This window comes from Varroa destructor, unplaced genomic scaffold (genome assembly GCF_002443255.2).
Source record: "Varroa destructor unplaced genomic scaffold, Vdes_3.0 BEIS01000001.1, whole genome shotgun sequence".
In the NCBI taxonomy this organism is placed as follows: Eukaryota; Metazoa; Arthropoda; class Arachnida; order Mesostigmata; family Varroidae; genus Varroa; species Varroa destructor.
In genome coordinates, this window is record NW_019211454.1 from 59,929,558 (window position 1) to 59,951,452 (window position 21,895).

At 41.4% G+C, this 21,895-nt stretch overlaps 1 protein-coding gene across 1 annotated transcript; it reads left to right on the plus strand.

Moving 5' to 3' along the window:
- The first annotated feature begins 233 nt into the window (after positions 1–233).
- Cdk5alpha (Cdk5 activator-like protein) lies at positions 234–18,673 on the plus strand. The gene is made up of 3 exons (XM_022817104.2): positions 234–3,202; positions 10,958–11,165; positions 12,000–18,673. The coding sequence occupies exons 1-3, from the start codon at positions 2,351–2,353 to the stop codon at positions 12,191–12,193; spliced, it is 1,254 nt and encodes a 417-aa protein (XP_022672839.1). The 5' UTR covers positions 234–2,350; the 3' UTR covers positions 12,194–18,673.
- Positions 18,674–21,895: the final 3,222 nt, after the last annotated feature.

A 21,895-nucleotide genomic window follows, 5' to 3' on the forward strand; every position in this document is an offset into this window, starting at 1 on the left:
CTAGTTTTAGCCAGTGACCAGCCTCGCAGGCAGGCTATATAGCGGGCGATCGTATTGGTGGAAACTGATGAATGGGGTAACAGCAAACAGCGGACGCCATGTTGTTCAAAGCTCGCCCTCCCCCAAATCGCTCCTCTTGGAGGAAACCCGAGAAACCAAGAGCCGGAGTGCCGCCACTGGCGCACACGTTGGCCTGCTTCAACTCCCCTCCTTTCTTTTTTCGCAAAGAGGTTTTCATGTGCTTGCTCGACTGGGCAATCCCTACGTCTTCCACTTCGTGACCTGCTCCTTTCCATGTACCCCCCAAACGCTACCTCTTCACATTTCCGAAATACGCTACGCACAACTCCAAGATACATTCGGTCACCTCCAATCCCTTATCGTTACTCGACGAGCCTCGCTCCCGCTCATTCCAATTACGGTCGCCTTTCCAATTAACGGGTCTGGACTATTTTGCGTCAAAAAAAAAGAGCACAGAATGACGACAAGCAACAGCGAACAGGAAACTAAGAAGTTTGCGTGCACGGATGGTTAACATATTAATCCAAGGCTTGCCTTGAAGCGTATAGGAGATCTCTGAAACGTGTTCTTATGAACTAGCTATAGCACGCATTGCGCTTGAAGGTATCCTAAAAAAAACTTCTTATGCTCGCCTTGCGGACAAGAGGGAAGAGAAACACATCCCGCTGGATGACTGTAAATTGTAGCAGACTGTTTAAGTATACGCCTCAATACATCCATACGCGGCTATTCATAATTTTTGTGCTTTAGCTGCGTTTATTGAAACTTAATCATCGATAAACGACATTTACATCCACGCACGCTACCAACGTGATTCGTATTGTGTTCCTATATAGTTAACGATTCCTTAAGCAAAATAATAACAATGAAGCTTTAGATTCTCTTGCTTATTCTCCTAGTACATTTAACGAGTTGCTACCAACTAACTAGTCCACCCAAAACCAGATAGCTGATTCCGCTAATGCTTGTGTCTGTGGGCTCGACTAGCATTTATTTTCATGTCGTTGTCACTATTGTCATCGCGACTGTCATATTACTGCTGGTTCTCAGCTGCGACTAGTGATTGTTGGCACACGGTGCCTTTGCCCCTTTCTACACTTGTCGCTTCGCAACTGGGACTCAAAATCGTGCCCCACTACCAGATCCCACACAGTGCATTGCAGTTGGTCTGCTATAGTCAAGACACACTCAACTTATCGCGAGAGAGTCATTTTGGCGCCAAGTGATGCAGCCTCTTGGAGGGGTAAGATGAGCCAATAGTCGGAACAGCTCTGCTCTTTCTAAGTGAGACGGCAGCGAAACGACGAGTGGGGCAAGCGAGCAGCAACGGATTTCCAGCGAAAAGAGTGGAGAAGGCTTGGCTCCCTCTCTGCTTGGCAGTGGCAAGCGTACAGGGGCATCGCTAAGCATCAACCTCCGCTATCCAAGCGCCGCTGCGTAGTCCTATGCCTGTGCTGTTTCTGTTCCTGCTCTTTGCGGGTACAGTCGTTGCTAGGGCAACGTGCCCCTTCGCCCCGGATCACCTCGCGCAGACTAAAGGAGCGAAAGGTTACCACCCAATCCGGGTTCTCTTCCTTCATCGTCCACCACAGCAAACATAGCAGGAGGCTAAGCAACTGTACAACTAGGCTAAGCGGTCTTTGTTGTAACTGCAACGCAAGAATCAACTTCAGTCCCGGTAGATTTCACTTGCGTCCAGTGACCCAACGAAGCCTGACCAACCGTCAGAGTGTTATTGTATTTATATATATCGGCGCGGTGTTCTGTGACGTCCGACTGGCTAGTGTGTGATGCAGTGTGTCATATAGTGGCGTATCAGTAATGATGCAATGATGAGTGCGGGATAGAGTAGAAGTGGACGATTTTCCACTAGTAATAGAGACATCGACCTGGCTAGCATCCACCAAGCCAGAGTAAGGCGCAAAGCTAGAGGAGTCCTCTACGTCACCCAGAGACACTAAGAGCGCAACGGGTGCCGCTGAGGATAAATTGTTTCCTTACAACGTTGGGCCTAGGGCCTAAAGACTTTGTTACTAAATGTGTTAGGGGCTCCAGAGCACAGTACTAGGAAGGTGCGATTTACAAGGTATATTTCCTGTAAACTGGTGTGCGTGTGTGGGTGCGTGTGTGTGTGTGTGTGTGTGCGCGCGCGCGCGCGTACGGGTGTGTGTTTGATGGCCGTGAATCTTAAGCACAACTAGAATCGAGTGAAGTGTGGAAGAACTTGGCGAAGAAGGGACTTACGACATAGCCTAAGAAGATACCGCACAGAACAGTACAGTGGATAACCAACCTCACAGATAAACCGCACAGGGTATCTTCTCTAGCCATGGGGACTGTGATGAGTGTTGCACCAAAAGACGCACGGCTCGGTAAGCCGCGGGAGAGTCTTACTTCAGGCATAGGATCGATGTATGCCTACGAACAGCTGAAAAACGCGAAGAACGTTCCCACAAAGGCCTTCGCTCAAAACACCAAAATTATGGGGCCCAACACGAAGGCTGCGCTCCAGCCTGCCAATGGCCAGCTGAAGAAGCCAATCTTTGTAAATTCACTTAGCTGGAAAAGCTTTGGGCTGCCAAAGAAGCACAAGACACAGCAGGAAAATAAAAACCCACAGGCGCCGCGAACCGTGATCACGCAAGATACTGTTGCTCAGGTGTTTCGACCGCCCAGTGCAGAAAATCTTGGCCTGGGCCTCGGCCGGTCGAGCCGCGCTGAAAACAACAACAAGGATAACACAATTGATAGCTGTCGAAAAGATGACAAAGATTTCCTCACGCCAGACTCAGGTATTGGCAGTCAAACCAGCAGTTACCCGAAAACTGGCGGTGACTCTCGGCAGGACCACTACCTCGATAACGCTTTTGGTGAGAATCTGCAACATTATCGCGAGCTGAAACCACAAGATAAGCGATGGACAGATTTTGGTGCGCGAACCTCGGGTGTCGCCGCTTTCCCTGGCTTCCAAGCAAAGCGGGCCGATCTAGAGCGTACAGATCGGGCACCCCCTTTACCTCCCAAGCCGACACAAGCGGTAAAGCAGCTGATCCCGTCTCCGAAGCCGCTACGACAGCAGCAGCAGTCAGGAAAGACGGTCATACAGGCGTCAACGTCGGAACTCCTACGATGCCTTGGCGAATTTCTGGTTAAGACCTGCAATCGGCTAAAAGACTTTCAGGTAATGAACACAGCACATATCATAGTTTATTGGGTAATTGAAGAGAAGAGGGTAAGGGGTACAGAGATCGAGTAGATTACAGACGCACGGGGATAGGAACAACTACATCCAGCTATGTATATAAATGTAGACGGTACAGTGAAGCAGCAATGGGAAAGGCTTGTGGACGAAGAAAAAAGGGTTCGCTGTGCTATAGTAAATAAGTGAGCACGAGATGAGAGACGGACCCGGTAAACGTCGCTAAGGCAATACGAATTCCCAAGAGATCTAGCGAGTCTCTATTAGGGATGAGTTATTCCGACCGATATTGAACTGTGAGCCATAAATGTCGTAGGTTAGCTTGGAAATGGTTTCAGCCCAGTAACAAAGTGCATCGAGTTTTACATCCGTTGTCAGGAATTATAGCGAACAGCTGGCCATCTTTACGTAGCCCAAACGAAGTCTCTAGGTTCGATTTCTAAAATAAATCTCCTATATTTTATGTTCCTGAAACTCATAAACAGAGTCACTATCGTTGAACCACCACCAGAACATACATTTATTTTGTAACGTTACGGTTTAATTTCCAATGCGTTGCGTACGCGTGTACTTTGAGATGAAGTAGGAATATATTCTTCTGCGGACAATATTAATGATGCGATATGTATACAAAGATGAAGAATGCCTCTCACGTTTTGTAGAATTAAGTTTGATCGATCGAGATAGCGTCCGACATGTTTTGAGACAACTGCGCTACTTTCTTCGCTATTCCAACATCCATATCGTCTGCTACAGCTCCACTGGTATAAATAATACTGCCAGTGATATTATATCGCCGGTATCGACGGTGCTGTTTTCCCGTTTGACCTCATAATTTGTCTTCCATATTCAACTTGTGCAGTTCCACCATTCGGTCACTTCGATGAAATTCAATGCACTTTCCGGGTCTCTAGGTTTCGAGTCTTACGCCTTACGGTATCGCCGTGAGGCACTTCATCAGCTGGCTGGCTGGCTGGCTGGCTGGCTCCCAGCATGATACGAGCCGTGTGTTTATGAATCTAGACCATAACGTGCCCCTCAGATTAGCAAACAAATGCGTTACCCATAAAGCTATCAGTCGTCGAGCCAGCGCAAATTGTTGGCCGACATAGAAACACGGAGATAGGATTAGGAATCGACGGTAAGAAGACGATATATTTGTAGAAATAGAACAAGAGCAGATAGTATAAGCCGGCCTTTTTCATAATGTAACGGGTACTCCAATCTGCTTGCCTTGCAACCAACCGGTCGCCTATCACCAAAGACCGCCTGATTGTCTGCTTGTTACAATGTCTGTGTAACAGCTGAACAGTCGCATGTCACTGAGTGCCGGCAAGCCAACGCCTTGGTAGCATTCCGAGAATAATCGTGAGTGTAATCTTTTATTGGTTGGCGTTTATATATAGAGCAAGGCTTCTGTACCTTCCTTTTTTGCCCCTTCCGCACTTAGTCTGCTGACGCCAACAGTCTGACCAGTCAATATCGCCGTGGTGCCGGAAGAGGCCGACACCACCAGTACGATATCGTACCTTACGCAGTGACAAGTGCAGAATTGGCATCGCTGTAATGTGTGGCAAAAGCTGCCGATGTAGGCGGCAACCTCCTTAAAAAATGGCGGCGACTGACGTTGCTATGTGGACTGCGGTTGGGTTAAAGAGCCTGAGCAGCAACCGTTGTCACTGTCGAAATTTCTGTCGCTACATAGGCCGAAAGAAGCATAGAGTGCAGATGACAGATGTGACATCTACGAAAAGAGCTCATTGCATGGTCAGCGGCATGGTATAGGTCCAAGGGGGCAGTGCCTCTAGACCAAAGCGAAAGAGAAGGGGAAAATATGTCACAAGCATTCAATAGACGGTTGAAGTTTCAATGGCAAATCGCTAGCATGGAGTTCCTCAGAGGGAAAATGGTAAGGATGAAGGCAACTGGCCAAATCATTAAGAGACTTTATTCAGCAGTCGAAATAGTTGTGGTGGTAGTAGCAGCAGAAAGAAGAAAACGTTAATTACAATGCCTGGTATGGCCTTTCTGACGACGTATAAATAAACTAGCCAAGTGACATCTCTGCTAATTGATGAATTTTCATCTGCTAGTACTGTATAGAAAGAGGAATAAAAAAAAAAAATTGTTAATCGCAACGGTATTTACCCCGTATACGCATTCAGTGTACTCAGATATTACATGGACCGCCTTTATGTAATGGCTTGCCCTGAGAGTAGAGTGCAATTTAGGGTGTACCTAAAATTACTTCTGCTCCTGTGTAGTACCAGTCGTTTGTCTAATGAGTACGGAAACTAGTATACCAAAAGCCTTACGGAAACCGATACTTCGTTCGAATATAAGCACGACACTTGTTGACATGTCGTACCAACAAGAGTGTCATCCCTGGACTTGTAATACATTCTGTCTGTCAAATATTTTAACGCCTACGAATTGGTCTATCTGTTCCGGCAATGACAGGGCAAATAAATCTAACCGGTTTAACAAAGCACTAGAAGGCTGGAGCGTACATCTTTGGAACGGGCTCCACGTATATCGTAATTCGATGAACGAAAATTTCGCTCTAAACAACGATCCATTAGAAAAGGTACAATCTCTGGTGCTGTAGAAAGCATGGTGTATACGGGATATCGATGAAAGCATAGTTTTGAACCGTCAATACACAGCTGAAGTTAATGTCAAACTGCTACAAACGTACCCATTGCTGAAGCCCACTGCGACGTCGCATTTCTTCTACCACATCTTTCATAAACGAATCGTGAAAATGCAACCCGCCTTGAAACGTCTTTCAGGAACAGATGACTTAAGATGCGTCCTAGCAAAACGTAAAAGTTTTTGTAGCTAATTACATTTTATTTTGGTGTTTTTTTCATATTAACCTATAATTGCCGATTGCGACCAACATTAATTTTACTTAGAATAAAACACTGTAGATACAATGAAATAATTATCAAGTACTGTTTGATCATTTATTTTCTGCTGCTACAGCTATGACGGAACTATGCACTATTTAAATACACAAAAATTAGATCCCCGTCTGCAGCAGGCGTGGGCCTATTTCATTCCTATATTTATTGCACATATCGTGGACCACCATTGACTGAGGCAAGGCCACATTCGTTACACGCGAAGACCTGGCACCTGGTTCGCATCCAATCGATATATCAAGGCAAAATGAAAATTAAGGCATCTATCAAATTATACGAATTGTTTGCGAACGCATCGACCGATTCGGTAGCAGAAGTTTCGTCTCAGATTTTTTCTGTATTTACATTAGCCGCAAATATCGTGCGCGACTTGCTAGTCAGGCACAAGGGCTGGTGCACTTTCGCTTGCCCTACCATTTGGCCTTACCGAGAATTAAGTATAGTTGCTGTATGAAACGGTCGAAATCGCATCCCATTGAGATTCAATAGTAAAAGCTTGTTATTGATCTTTAGAATGAGATTAGGGAGGAAAAAATCAGTAACAAAAAACAAGTAGATACATGTTTACGGAAAACAGTAATTGCTTTAACTAGAAAGCAGATTTTTCCACAAACTATTTTTTCTAACTGTAGATCTATGATTTTTTTTTTCAATGAAAACGTATTTCTGACTTGCACTGCAAATCGTTGGATATATTCGAACCTGGGCGAATTGCGGCGACGATTTGGCGATTTAGAGGTCAACACTTCTTACTGCGCTGAATCGCTTACAAAAGAAAAAACAATGAACGAAAACAAAGGAATCTAGATTCTTTCTGTTTCATTCAAATCCAATTTTCTGAAAAAACTCTGAAAAAAAAGGGAAATGATCATTTCCCTACCCATCTTAGTGGACCGGTTCCATAGACTTCTATAGATGTTTTTTAGTAGCACTTTTTAATAGCATCAGCGAAAAGGTGGCAGATCTTAACGGTAACATCTTCGGAGATATACAAATGATTCTGGCTTTATAGATCATTGCATTGGCCATCTGTGACAAAAACCAGTCGGCGCTCAACAGCGTACAGAAACAGTATTGGCCTGCTTATTGAAGCGGTCTTTTTCGAGTTTCGTGTATCTACATGTGAAACCGTTAAAAGTGAAATGTCCAGGTTTACCACAAGTATGGCGCAATAACTGGTTTAATAACAATGGCCGTTGTATCGAATCAAGTATTGGCAAACGTCCGTGGGTTCAATGATATGTACGTTGTATCAAGTGATTTACATACGAGAAAACGGGTCATTTTAGCTTAAGATAGGTGTAAACCTTATCGTCCAAAAAATAACTGCCACTACAACGCAAAGAAGGTAAGCCTACGACTGTTTTTCTAACCATCTTTCAAGTCTTATTATCATCAGTATCGCTATACATCAAGGTCATTACTTCCTGGCAGCCTAAAGAAAATCTAAACAGGTATTATCTTTCGACACAAGTAAATTTAGTGCTTTTAGTGTTATTATGAAACGAGGGTATTAGCTTCGCTAAGGCAAACCTATGGATTTGTTTTTATCAAACGTTAGCCTGAGCAGGCATACATACATACACGTGCAGGCCTAACGCCTTTTGTCGGAACTGCGGCTCCTTGCAGCCTTGATGATGGAAGTCGACAAATCACTTCGGTCTACGACATCTGTTGTCAGAAAAAATCTTGAAGACTTCATTAGCTGAAGCTGGCGTTATATTAAAAACCTCATGCTGTTCTATAGGTTATCTTGCCGCTTACAAATATTTTACTGCATATACTCTTGTCCCGAGCGGATAAAAGACTCAATTTCAAAAGGGTTGTCTTCGATCTATTCATTTAAGTCTAATTTAACCAGTTACGATGCTGGCAACAATGCTATCGAAAACATGCAGGCATAATAATTCAATGCAAGCCTTTATTCTGTAAAAATGCTTTTGGTTATCAATGTTTCAATAGGTCACCATAGGTAGAGGAGCGGCCGTATTACACTTTTACAATTCCAACATTTATGCCACAGCAGGCCGTTTTTTTTTAGGAGTATTGTTAACATAGATGATGCAGTAGTCCACTTGCGATGGGTCGCGTAATTTCTCACGCAACATTAATTTCAAAATGCCTCTGCTATCCATATATTATACCAAGGTGTTTAGTTTTTAATACCAGTGTTAAAAGGTATGTACTGGAAGCGTCCTAATCAGACGTTCGCCTAACGCACGAGTGCTTACGAAGAGTGAAAGGCGTATTTTTGTTGTGGTGTTGTCGTGCGATCACGCACATTGTTAGAGAGATCTATATACGACTAACAGAGGGTGGCACGTAATAATGTTTGCTCGTGAGACCGTCCCAACTGGAGTAATGTGAAAGGTATATACGAAATATTACAGCATGATAAGTGTATATACGGCAGCTAAATTGAGACTTTGGTCGGCATGTGTTTATTCCTTATTTTTTGTACCAGAGGAGGTTTTGGCAAAACTAAGCGAACAAACGTGTCATAATGGAAAACAATGCGTCATTTTTGCAATTAAAACAAAAATTACTTAATATCGAATTTTACACAACGGATGAACTTCCACTATAGTAAAAAACATCTTTTTTTTTTTTGCCGAAACCGTCATTCCGCATTTTTCACGCGACTTCTAAAAAATCAGAAAAATATTTTTATAAGATAAACTAATAAATATTAAGAAAAAAGTTTAGATTAAAAAAAGAAAAGCCATTTTTGATGTGCTTGTGTTTTTCATACTGAAAAAAATGCCGTTTTGAAGGGAAAAATATCTATTGTCAATCAAGTCGTCCAAGATACTTTCTGCGCCTCTTTGCACCTTCTTTAACGTTTGGACCATTGTAAGCTTTTGCAGCTTTACGATTTTGGTCTGTTATCATCTTAAAATTCAATTTTGTCACAATTTGTTATATATAGCGTATTACTTTGTTTACGTTTATCATTGGAAGGTTTTTATGAATTGTAGGAAAAATATTTTAGAATCGATGCAATGACCACTGAGTAATTTAGGTTCCAAATTGAAGCTGTAGTCACAAAAGGTAATGACGGTATTGAACCGGCAAAATCGTCAGCGATGACACTTCTAGCATGTGTAAAAATAATTGTAAACACCTGCTTTTTTAGGTGCAGCTTTAAAGACAAACCATAACTAGGTGCTGTGCTGTATGACTGTCCATTATATATATATATATATATATATATATATATATTAGGTTGCCGAGAAGGTTTTTTATCTAGCTGACTTTAAACTTACGGATCTCATGTAATGTAGGTCGGCTGAAAGCTAATATTTGACAGTAGTAGATGTGATAACATTGTTGAAATGCCCTTGTTTAGGCTTTAGCTAGAGTGCCTTGAACCTGCGTGAGGCTTCCAAAAAAATGAATTATAGTTTACAATTTTTGTATGATAAAGTTATCGGATGAAATGGTTTTGGCCTTTCAGTAATGGTCGATCAATTACGAGGAAGGTTACTTAAGTTGTTATGTTGACATCAGTTATCAAATTATCTTAAACCGTTTGGAAAAACATGGCAACAAAAAAACTTTTGGGTGTGAATCATTTGTGAATTCGATTAATCAGCGGATGGATCGGAAAGGAATCGTGCAATACAAGTATCTCGCGCCTGGCACAAAGATTAACTTAAGACTTCTACTATCAGAAAATAACAAGATTACCTTAGGGCATTGAAAAAAACCAACCGGAACGAGTGAACGGGAAAGCTGTTACCTTACATCACTACAATGCAAAGCTGCATACATCTTTGATTATTTGGCAAAAACCGCAAGAACCTGTATAAGAGATTCTAACCGTATAACTCGAACATCCGAGTGTCATTGATCTGCAGTAATGTCAATGGGAGGATGTAGAAATCACAATTTTTCATCCATAAACGTAGAATTAATGTGATTATGATATCGCCAAAAAATGCCAGAAAATCATCAATCAAAATAATCCTAATTTAGTTTGGCAATGTTATCTTAAAAGCGAAAAAATATATTAGTTTGAATTTTAGCTCAAAAAATGGTCAGACCTTTTTTCTACAACCCAATATATGGTAAGCGGCCTCAAGCAGTAACCAATAGCCAAGAGTAACCCATACGTGATTCTGAACTATAGAAAAAAAAAAAGTATCTTATCAAACATATCAAACGTTATTAGGACAAGTATCCGGCGCGGGCCTCCTAAACTGTTAGGATTGATGAGGCAATTGTTCAACCTTTTTTGTGAATCTTAGAACTTCGACAGTTACCAACATAAATAACTTGTTTTCTACATTTGCTAGTCAACAGATCAAGCTGTAGCAAATATCGAAACTGTCTTTTAATCGCTTACCATAAAAATTGCCGTGAAGTTTACGCGAAGATAATGAGCTGCTCTGAATTTAAAATTACTATTTACAACACTTCAATTCAGTTGTTTTCCCGTGTTTACCTGGAATACATCACCACAGGTCGTTCTAACCCTGCGTCTAAAATGTGAAATGATAGAAGTTACTCGCAGTCACTGTCAACTTCTCTTAACCAAAGCTTAAGACCTAAGCATATTTGGTTTATCCTGAATATGAAGCTATGGAAAAAAGGCTAGATTTGAATTTGAAAAAGCAGTAATTTTTCCTATTAGTCAATACGAGTGTAATGGATACATAAAATCAAATTAACCGTACATGTCCAGTTTATCAGTGACCTGTTGGAATATGTAAGATGTCGTCAATAACAAGTATTCCAAACACAGTGCGTAGGAATAGCCCTAATAAGGTGTAACTGATTGTCGTTCTTTTGCCCTCTTATCCGACAGGGAGGCGATGCGGTGCTTTGGCTGCGTTCGGTAGATCGCTCTTTACTGCTTCAGGGCTGGCAAGATATCGCGTTCATAAATCCCGCTAACGTCGTGTTCCTGTATATGCTACTCAGAGAGCTTATCGTTGACGAGCACTCAGTGACATCAGAACGTGAACTTCAAGGACTTGTTCTCACTTGCCTTTATTTATCCTACTCATATATGGGTAAGTAACTAGATTTAATGATTTAAATGAATCTTTTGTACTGATCGTAAAATAGGAAACGATTGTTCTTGAAAAAAACGTTATAATGCCGGAGTGCTCTAGAAAGTCAAAGATCGGATTTCATCACTCTTAAGGCAGATTTTTTCCACCTGTGCATAATGGCTTAGAAACGGTAAAACCAAAAGTTGATTTGTATGGCAGCAATCAAAGGGCTAGGACCTTAAATATGTTCTTTTAGCTATTCTATAATAAATGGGTTGTTTCAGAAACGACTCCAATGATAAGTAGTAAAATTTCTAAGTATCGTCTAAAAGTTTCATTAATTGCGAATAAGGTCTTGATTGCTTCTTATGATGATTGCACTTTTACAGTATTTAATTTACTGTATTTAATCCTAATCGTTATAACGTCCTAAAATCTCCAACCTTTTTTTGCAAGTACCATAATTACGTTCTACAGAAACCAAGAAAAATTCAAGACGGCAAATGCTTTATACCCGTAATGGAGATTCCCTTCGTAAGCAATCAAGTTGCAGGTCTACGCCTATTCCCTTCTGTTTGCAAATGAAAGCAAACGTTAAATGGCTAATGCAGTCACGCTTCACGAAGTCACAGCTAAAGGAGAGTAAAGAAAGAGCTCTTTCGATGAGTCAGCTGATTTCCCTGGGGCGTGCGCCCATCGCATCCGCTTCATGACTCAGAAACACCACGAGCGATCAAGGGTCTTAGGGTGTGTAATTATTTTTGCTTTAGCCTGTCATGACTCGGTGAGCGTATGCCAATGCAAGGTTTTTACATTTCCATCCACATTTTGTTTTGTTTCTGCTGTTTTTAGGAAACGAGATCTCATACCCATTGAAACCGTTTCTGATCGAAGGCGAGAATCGAGACCACTTCTGGGATCGGTGTCTCTACATCATTAATAAGCTATCGTCCAAGATGCTCAAGATCAACTCGGAACCATCGTATTTCACCCAGGTGTTTACCGAACTAAAGAATCATCACCAGCCAAATGCCGCCGTTAATTAAAATCAAGTTGTGTCATTTTCCTTGACAAATCACAGTGATTAAAATTCATCTGTAACAACTGAAATCCATCTCATGAATGAAATGATGCAGAGTAAATATATATCGATGGCAAAAGAAAAAAAGAGGACAAAAAGATACCGCATGAAGTTATTACATAACTATAAGGGAGATCGACACCTTGGTAAGCCTACGTCACAGCCGACTAAGCGAATCAAGGCATCAGACAAGCTTGTTTATGTATTGAGGTCGAGAGCGATCTAAAAAAGACAGGAACCATAGACGACAGACTGGTGATTACTACAGTCTGGTTAATGCGAGTCATTAGAAATTGAAGAAAACGCGAAGACGGTAACGCTGCTAATGGTTATGATGGTGATTATAAATGAAGATAAAAATGAAGAAATGCAAGTGCCAGTGGAATGTATTCTATACTGTACTAGATACTTACTAGTCCGCGATGTTGTCGCTAGTTAAAAACAAAGCCAATGGTTCCCAGCAGCTTCTAGGCTTTAGACTGTTCTTACCTATAGTGGTGTTGCATGCTAGCTGGGAGCCTTTAAGGTTTTCTGTGATCCGCTCGCACGCCCTTTGGCGGGGTGGGCACGCATCATTTTGAAAATAACTCTTTTTAATATTACTACCAATTCTAAATACGACATTGAAAAGAAAAAAGGACAGAACTTTGAATATCCACCTAAAACCTCTCATTTCCCATCTCAAATGTACATCAGGTCATCAAGAAAAAACCAAGCCCACGATATTTAAAGCTGCTGCTATTAGTACAACATTCACCGTCTGCTCGGGATGAAGCAACAGGAGACTACCGAGTGTTGACTTTGTACCAAATAGAAGCCAATTCTCATCAATTCAATCAACAACAACTCCCTACCCAAAGTCAGCTCTTACCCGTTTGATAGCAGAAAAGCAAACAAAAACCTATTTTCCACAAAACCTGCAACATCAAAAACCAAACTAAAAACATCTGTGAAAGCAGGGAATCACCTCCATAGCTGAACTGATCAAAAACAATACAACTACCACTAGTATTGCTATTTTACTATTATTACTATTAGTAGTACGACAAAAGCGTACGAGGTTTTTTCTTACAATCATTTGTCTGTGTGTATATATGCGATATCTCTGCTTAACAACTATATATGTATATTGTATGAGTTGACATCGCAGTTGTTGACAGTGCCGACGCCAACAATGTCAAAACTTTGGAACAGCAACATGAGCTGAGCTCCAACATGTCTAAGTAGCGCGATGCGCATGGATCCTATTGTGTTTGCTGCGTTGAATATTGTATAATCGTGATCTTCAGTACGGGGGGCAAGCGGGCGGGCAGGCAGGCAGGCAGGCAAATTCGGTACCGTGATCGTAAGGTGAGCGGCTGAAAAAATCCTTTAGCCGCGCACGGTTCAATGGTTACCATTGGTTTCTTTTTGTTTTGCCTAATGACGAAAAACTAACATCGGCGGCAACATAAACTTCTAGGAAACATCGCATATAGAATGTTTGGGGCTTTTCGTTTGTAGACGTTAGCATGCAGATCTCCAGTGTTGTGCCAGGGTTCCCATTTTGATTGTGTATTCGTATCGATATGCTGTATGAATATGTATAATTGATTTATGTTCTTTTTGTTGCTTAGATACCTGTAATTATACGACAGTAGCGCTGAAAAAGCTGAGGCGGTCGTTGGCATGATTGGGCCGTCCGTGTATATAGGACAAAGAATTATTATTAGTAGTAGTGGTATCTGTACGGATATAGAGAAACGCTATGGAAAGTATATAACAAAACAACATTCTGTTTTGCCTTGCTTGATTATTTGGCAATCTCGTCAGCGGAACGGAAGCAGAAGAGGAACTTTGTTAATACACGGAAAAAATTTCATACCAATACACACATACCTACTCAATATAATGATTATGGTGATAACAATATAGGGCGACGATACGTTGACAAGAAGTGCAATGACATTCCTGCATAAGGACACAGTGCATAGATTACCATTCATATTACACATAGGGAAATAGCATATGTCTGAATGATTGCTTCGTAGACGCACGCGGAAAAGCAAATGGTTGATAAGGGGAAAAGTATATAAGCGTGAGGAGAAAGATTATAATTTTTTCAGTAGACACATCAATATATATATATATATATATACACTAGTAATAGGGCCCATATCGAAGTATTGGGATACAGTTTGAATTCACCTAATTCACCTAAGCCAGGTGACGGGTATCGACAATGTTAGGTGATGATCTCGGATGAGACGACGGTGGCGGCAAACGCCGAATCCGTTTCGTTGCAAGCCTCCTTGTCGGATCAAAGATCAATGAGCCATATTAATACGACACTCGTTGAAGTCGCTAAACGCGTCCGATCCAATGGCCTCCACTGTGGACCTAATCGAAATTTGCGAAAAGCACAGTTGAATCATAGGATGGTTTCATTAGTTTTGACTGCGACGTTGTCCGGTTGAAGTGCAACATTCGCGAATATCTCACTCGTTTACCAAGCAAATGAGGGTCATTTAGGAACGACACAGTGTCAACAGTCGGCTTAACGAAGAAGGCCCTCACGGGCGGTGTGTGTCCCTTTGCAATGTGCAATATATTTAAGAGATTTCGTATCTCGAAGGCACTTAAGGTACTCACTATACGGTGCGGTGGTCGCCTGCTGCCTGCTCTCACAAGGCAGAGGTTGACCTCGCAAAATATAAACAAACTTACGCAGATTCACTCAAATGGCACAGTCACATCCAGAGGGAGTTCGAGATGATATTGCCAGAGACACGATTAAGTAGAGAGCGAGCCAGCCCTACGCAGTGCTAGGCTCGATTAATTCCCCATCGACAGAAGCTTCTTGTTAAGGAGCATTGGTTTCCATTAGTATTACGATGGTCAGGTGATAACTATTATGAACAATATTATAATAGTAAAAATGAATATTAGTTCCATCGCCTCAAAAGTGCAATATTTAATCGTAGCACGCCATTGCAAATATCGCAGATAGCACACATTCATATTTAGGCGCTACAACATAGTCTATTTACCCATACCACAGGCAAAACGTCCTTCAACTCAGCAAATCTGAAACCTGTGACAGAATACCGTTAGCATCTTCGATTTTCCCCCAGTAACTTAAATAGCCACGCCAGGCTTCGCTCACGGTACACGCGAATGGTACTTAAGTTCATCCCACCCATCAAGAGTCAATCGAAGACTAGCACGCGAGTTCAAGTGGCCAAATACGACAACTTGTCATAGCCGTCCTATCTTACAAGAGGACGATGCTAGCGAAAATGATAAGAAAGAACGATGCGATTGATAATAACAGTAACGAGAATAATATATACATGAATGGCGACGATTTACGAGCGACGGAGATTACATTATCCACATCATGGAAGCGCTCCCTCTGATAGGTGCCGTCTATAGTTAGGAAGATGAGGATGATAATGTTGCTAGTTATTATATGAATAATAATAGACCGAGGAACAAAACCACAATAACGCCATATTTCTATTTAGGGATCTTCGGTGGTCCTCGGGGCTCTGGAATCGCACCTTTTCTTTTTTTTTTTTTATCTTCACCAAAAACTCACATCAACCCCCTTGGAAACAATAGGCACTATCCATCTACCGACCAAGTCAACAAACAATCATCTGTTCGCGATAATGTTAACGATCGCAAACCAACCCAACAGCAGCGACAACAGCATCAACAAACATGAAAAAAAGGCATTTATCATTTTTTGTAGAATGGGAAAAATACGGGATGCGAGAGAAAACAACGAGCCAGAGGTACGGAAAATCAATTAGGGTCGACAAGTCAGAAGCCGGAGTGAAAAGCTGAAGAGCCGTGCCGAAAAACAAGTTTTGTGATTTATCTTATTAGGTATATTCTATTACATTATTGCAAGAGAGAAACAAAAATGTAGGTTTTAACAATTATTCCAACAAGATCATTTATAGCCATATGAATTTTTGGCAAATACAGAAAAAAAAAACTTGTGAAAGGCAAGCAACAGTCACTCTGATGCACATAATTAGTTTTCATCGCTGATAATAAAAAATGTTGAAGCGTAGCATCGCAAAAAGTTAGAAATCTCAACAATAACGCTTTGGATAACATTAACGCATAGGATAAACATAACGAAATTATCAATCGTTTCTTGATTACTTCACCTAGGACAGCTTACAATGAACGCAAATATATATATATATATATATATATATATATACAGCAAAAACAGGGCAACTATGAATGAAAGCGACGAAACGCAACCACAATCATAACGACGATAACAAAATAGAGATTTATGTAACCTGGCGCATGAAAAGATCACCCTGTGACAAACCAGTAAAAATTACCGGGCAAGGTCAGTCATTGTAAACACTTTGCACCGAAAGGAAAACGCCGATAATTGCACACAAATAAACAACCAAACAGGACAGATAGATAAAAATTTTGTATAAATTCAAGCATGCTATATAACAACAGCCATAATGACAAAATTATGCCACTAATTTCAATAAACTAAAAACTGAAAATTATAAACAAACAAAAAACTGACATCGATAATAATAACGATGTGGAGAGCGATCATTATGAACGCGAAAATTGATAAACATTCTATTCTACATGTGGATATCATTACAGTTCTTATTATTATTATTATTATTATATTAGAAATTATAATGAGTATTTGTTATTATATCAACTAATGACTTAGCTAATATGTAAAAAAAAAAAAACTATTTATCACGTGTCATTCGGACGACGTAGCCTTGCGTAAACCTACGTCCTCGACCTACATCTATAGTTAAAAAGAAGAGATCAGGATAACAACATTACATATATATAGTAACTAGATGACAGTTATGAAAATGTTGATTATGACTAGGGCAGTGATTTCATTTCTACAATGACTACGAGAATGATACCGATATAAAAAGTGACGAAACCATTCCGGCACAATTATACTATTTTTTATGTGCGATAACAAAGCACATGTATGAAAAAACAGCATAAACAGTTACGACATATAGGCGCGCTACGATTCTACAAAAAAGGGACTCTATTTTGTAGACGAAATATAACGCTTTTTTCTGTCGTAGGCAACAAGATAGAATAACGAGAGCATGAGAAAACGACAAATAGACCCGTTGATGAAAGACTAAGAGCGTGTCCCCGTAACGATAAACGACGCAGGCGAATGTTGTATAGAACGAAATAAACAATGACAGGAAAACGAAGACGATATCACGTCAAGAGAACGAGAGCAAAATATTACCATCTGTGAAACGTCATACTATGGAAGGTAGCGAGACAACGAGCAAAAGAAACAGAACAATACAGCCGGGGCACTCGCAGAAAGACTCTGATTCCTTTATTAACAGGAAATACTCAACGGGCCAATACTAGCAGTAATGTTCCCGATACGCTAGCAATCATTCAATGGTCTTTTACCTTACGAGGGTAACAGGTATGACATTAATCTCCGATAAACCCATTATAAGACAACAGTTCGTAAACGGATGGCGCGACTAGATGTGTGCATAATGAAAGTGTTCGGCCATATCTCCACTCGGCCTACCTTCATTTCCTAGCAGATGTCTGGAAAACAGTGCAAATGCGGCCAAAATAAGTTCACGCTTATATCGAAATTCAACCGTATGTGTGCGTGTGTGACTGTGTGCACTCATAGAGTCTAAGAACACTGACTCTTATTCCAACGACAAGAGAGTAAGAATACTTCAGACGATTGTTTAATGTTATTTCCCAATGCTTCTAATTTACTTCCTCGAGAGGAAAAATAGCTATCCGCGACGCACGGCTATTTACTATGGGACGGAAGAGGGATCTTCCTAGTGTTCCGGCCTGAATGAATTTGGTAAGTGTTATTGAAGCCTACGAATACTGAGAACTGCAACTAACTGCTTACCATCGATGAACTTTGAACCAAGGAGGAAAGAGGGAGAAAAGCAAAAACAGAAACCTGACCTCGTTCTACTCCAATTCGCTGGGCCACCGTTGATAGCTGCTGACCTGAGACAAGTCACCATACACGAGTGGAGTTACCACAGCGGAGAGCACACCCTCGGGATCTGCTCTAGGTTAGCCTGTTGAAACGAACAGAAGCATGCGATCGCCTATTAAGAGGTCCCCATCCATCGTCAGAATGATATGAATCTGAAGAAAAGCCAAATAAACACCCAGGGCCCAGACTATTCTTTCACGTGACGATGGCGAGAACAAAAACATGCCGACGGGGTCGATAGACACTTTTAAAGAATGTGGAACATGAAAAGTTAAGGCGACATAGCTGCAAATTGACTCGAATAAAAATACTAAATACGACAATAATAATAATAACAACAACAACAATGATAATAATATTTAGCTACTATTTAACGAAACGGATGGCGCCAATAAATTACGAAGGATTATTCCAAAAAACTATAAACGAAGCAGTTGTACTCATTTTTACACTAATATCGAAAAAAAAACTATCAAAGTCTAAATCTTAAATATTGATTATACTCAATAAGTAAATAACTTAATTACTCGTTACGGGATAACACAATGTATTTTGGTTGGTTTATCGAAAGCAAGCTAACTTATTATAGATAGTAGTGAATAAATTAAGACAATTATAACTTTTGACGGTCATATATATATATAATAAATATTCCATTTCATTTTTATCAATACAAACTTGTAGTGAACATAATCAGCACGGTTACTTCTTGTTATCTTGGATACTTCTCCATGACCTTGATATACTCCCTTCATCGTTCTCATTCAATTTCTCTCGATTACGGTGAACAACCTTAGAGATGACTCTCAGAACGTTTTGCGTTATCATTTTTCTCACCATCGATTCCAAAAAGAGGAAGTTACGTATATACTAGTAAAACTTACTTAACAATTTTTCAAACTATTTTTTCCGAAGCGGTCTCGAAACCAAGTGGCTGTCATACTGAGGTCTATACTCATTTACGAAATAAGGATGAGATGTGAGCCTTTCTATATTTTACTAGGGCCTTCAAAACACTAAGGAGATCTTGCAATTATGTGGCAACGCTGTGCTCTAAATTCGTTAGTGATTTTTATAACGTATTTGAAAAAAATAGTATTTTTAGTTGCGTCTTTGCTACCGTGCAAGGTAGGCACTCTAGTAGTTTTTTGCAAGATGCCTCTAATGAGCTTTTTGTTGTCTTGATCACACTGTGAGGAAAAGATTATCTCCGTAAATCAAACTCCTAGCCGTTCCTCATATACTTCTTCATTTAATATTGTATTTCAAGAATCTTGTATAACATGTTGCTTTTTTAAAGTCGTCATGGTTAAACGATTGCACCACCGTCCACTCTCCGGATCAGTCAAGCCACCCGCGGAAGCCTCCACATTAGTAATGTGACTTCTACTGTAGCTCTATGAGCTTATCTCGACATAGCCACACGCGAGAAGGTAGCACAGCTACATTCCTTTTTGCCCACCCTTTATCCCTTGTCTTGGCTTTGCCCCATCTGTTTTGTTGCAACTGGCAAATGGGCAGGCAATCTCTCTCGTCGCCTCCCCGACCTCGCCAATCACCCAGCAGGAATCCTCTCGGGAGGGGGAGTTGGCAGGATGTGGACTGCTTTTCTACTTCTTCTTCGCTCTTGACTTTATAACGAAGTTGCAATTTAGTTGGCCTTCACTTTCTTTTTCCTCGGTCCTTGCCTGCCCCGCCAATGTCTCATTCTCAATTCTATGTGTATGTTTTCCGGCATAAACGCTTATCCGCGTGGGATGTATGTACATTTGTATCTGGGCGTGGATGAGTCATCTTGAATCCAATATAAATCTGGGACCATTGGCAGAGTTAAATTGCGCGCGGTCGCCCCACTCCGTTTCAACTTGTATCTCATCGACAGCCGACCTGGAGCGTTCGAATACAGTTCATACAGTGTAGCGTGTGGAGGAGATTATAAGGGAAAAAAGGGACAAGGCTCGCGTACCACAGCACGGTTGAGTCATTGCGCAAGAGCGTGCGGGCGCAGGGATAGAGTAAAAGTATGTGAAGCACGAGGAGAGCGAGGGCGCTATGAAGAAAGTGTAGCGTGAGCGGCGCCCTTGCATTTTCAGGTGATCCTTGCTGTTTCTCTACTGGTAATGATTATGTTGGTAATAAATCTTATCGTTTCTTTCCATACCACTGTGCCTAGTCCCTCTCACGAGCACTGCTTTTGCATTGAGCTGCCAAGCCTGTTTCGTTTTTGCCCCCCGACCCCTTTGCAAACAGCCCTTTTCTTCCATGGCCTTCATCCATAGCAGAGCACCCTACCCTCCTTCTATTTCGTCCATTCATTTATTCATTCAGGTCGTCTTTTTCCCTAACAAAAGCGCTAAGGTCCTCTCCTCCATCTCATTTCATACATTGCTCTAACACAAATGAAGCAGGCAAAACGTACACAACAAAGCGCACACATTCTCAAGGGTAACGAGGCCGCATGCAGTTGAAATGCTGCACCTTGAGAAGGCCGGGCATGGAAAAGTGCAAGGGAGCTTCGGAAGCGCGGTTCACTTGAGGAGCAAGGGGTGATGGCAAGGCAGTCTAATAATAAGGGACTGGGTGTTGCGGAGAGTCCTATAAATGGGCACCTCCTGTCCGCGTCCGTCGCCAGTTTAACCGTTTGAAGAAGGACTCCGGGATAGCAGGAATGGAATTCTCTGCCTCGGTCGACACCCCACCGTGCCAGCCATCAGGAAATCAACGGATGAATGGTCGATCGGGCGGACTAGAGAAAAATGCAAGCCGTTCAGACACCCATCTCACAGTCCAATCTGGTTGGATCTTCTAACCGCTCTTTTTTGCTCAGTGGGGAAAAGCTCTACTTTATACAGTTCCTATTTTCTATTTTTGGTTGGGTCAGTGCCCTGCTGAAGCGGCTGGTCTATCTGAATCTGAACGAGGCGTGCATTTCTTATAAGCCGGATAAAGCAAGACTAAAAGCCTTACAGAGAGCCCCTCTATCCACACATCAGCATTAGCCCTTTCTCCTCAGGTTTCATAGTTCCATTTACTTCTCATACGGCGAAACGGACGAATGGCACATGACGCGGGTATATATTACCTATCTACATATATAATCATAAATATATGTGTCTGTGAGTAAATGTTTTGGGAAAGGCAGATTAACGCATATAGGAAAACGATGTAAACGAAGAAATAGGCTTGCCGGGTTGCGGGTTCTTCCGTAGAGGCCAGACTGTGCGTACACTTTCGATGTAGATGTAGTGTTGGGTAATACTGTTTGTAGCCTAACAAGCACTAGATCGGGCCGTAATCCGCCGCCATCGTACCGTAGGTGGAGCTGTTGATATGGTACGTGCTTGCAAAATCAGACTGCTGCCGCCTGGAACATGTGAGTAGTTAAAATCCGTGACTGAATGACACCCCCAGGCTTGCTGTTTTACGCTCTGGGGTTCTTACGACTTCCTACTACAACTAATTCTTCAAGCACTATTTGGTCTGTATCCAGGACAACACTGATCACAATATTGACTATACTCGCGGGGGCCATTTCTGATTTGCGGTGTAATTTGCTCAAGTTTACTAGGGTGCTAGGAAAAATGGCAACTGACCATATTTGTATTACTTATGTATAATATATACTTCGGTATCGATTTGGGAAAATTT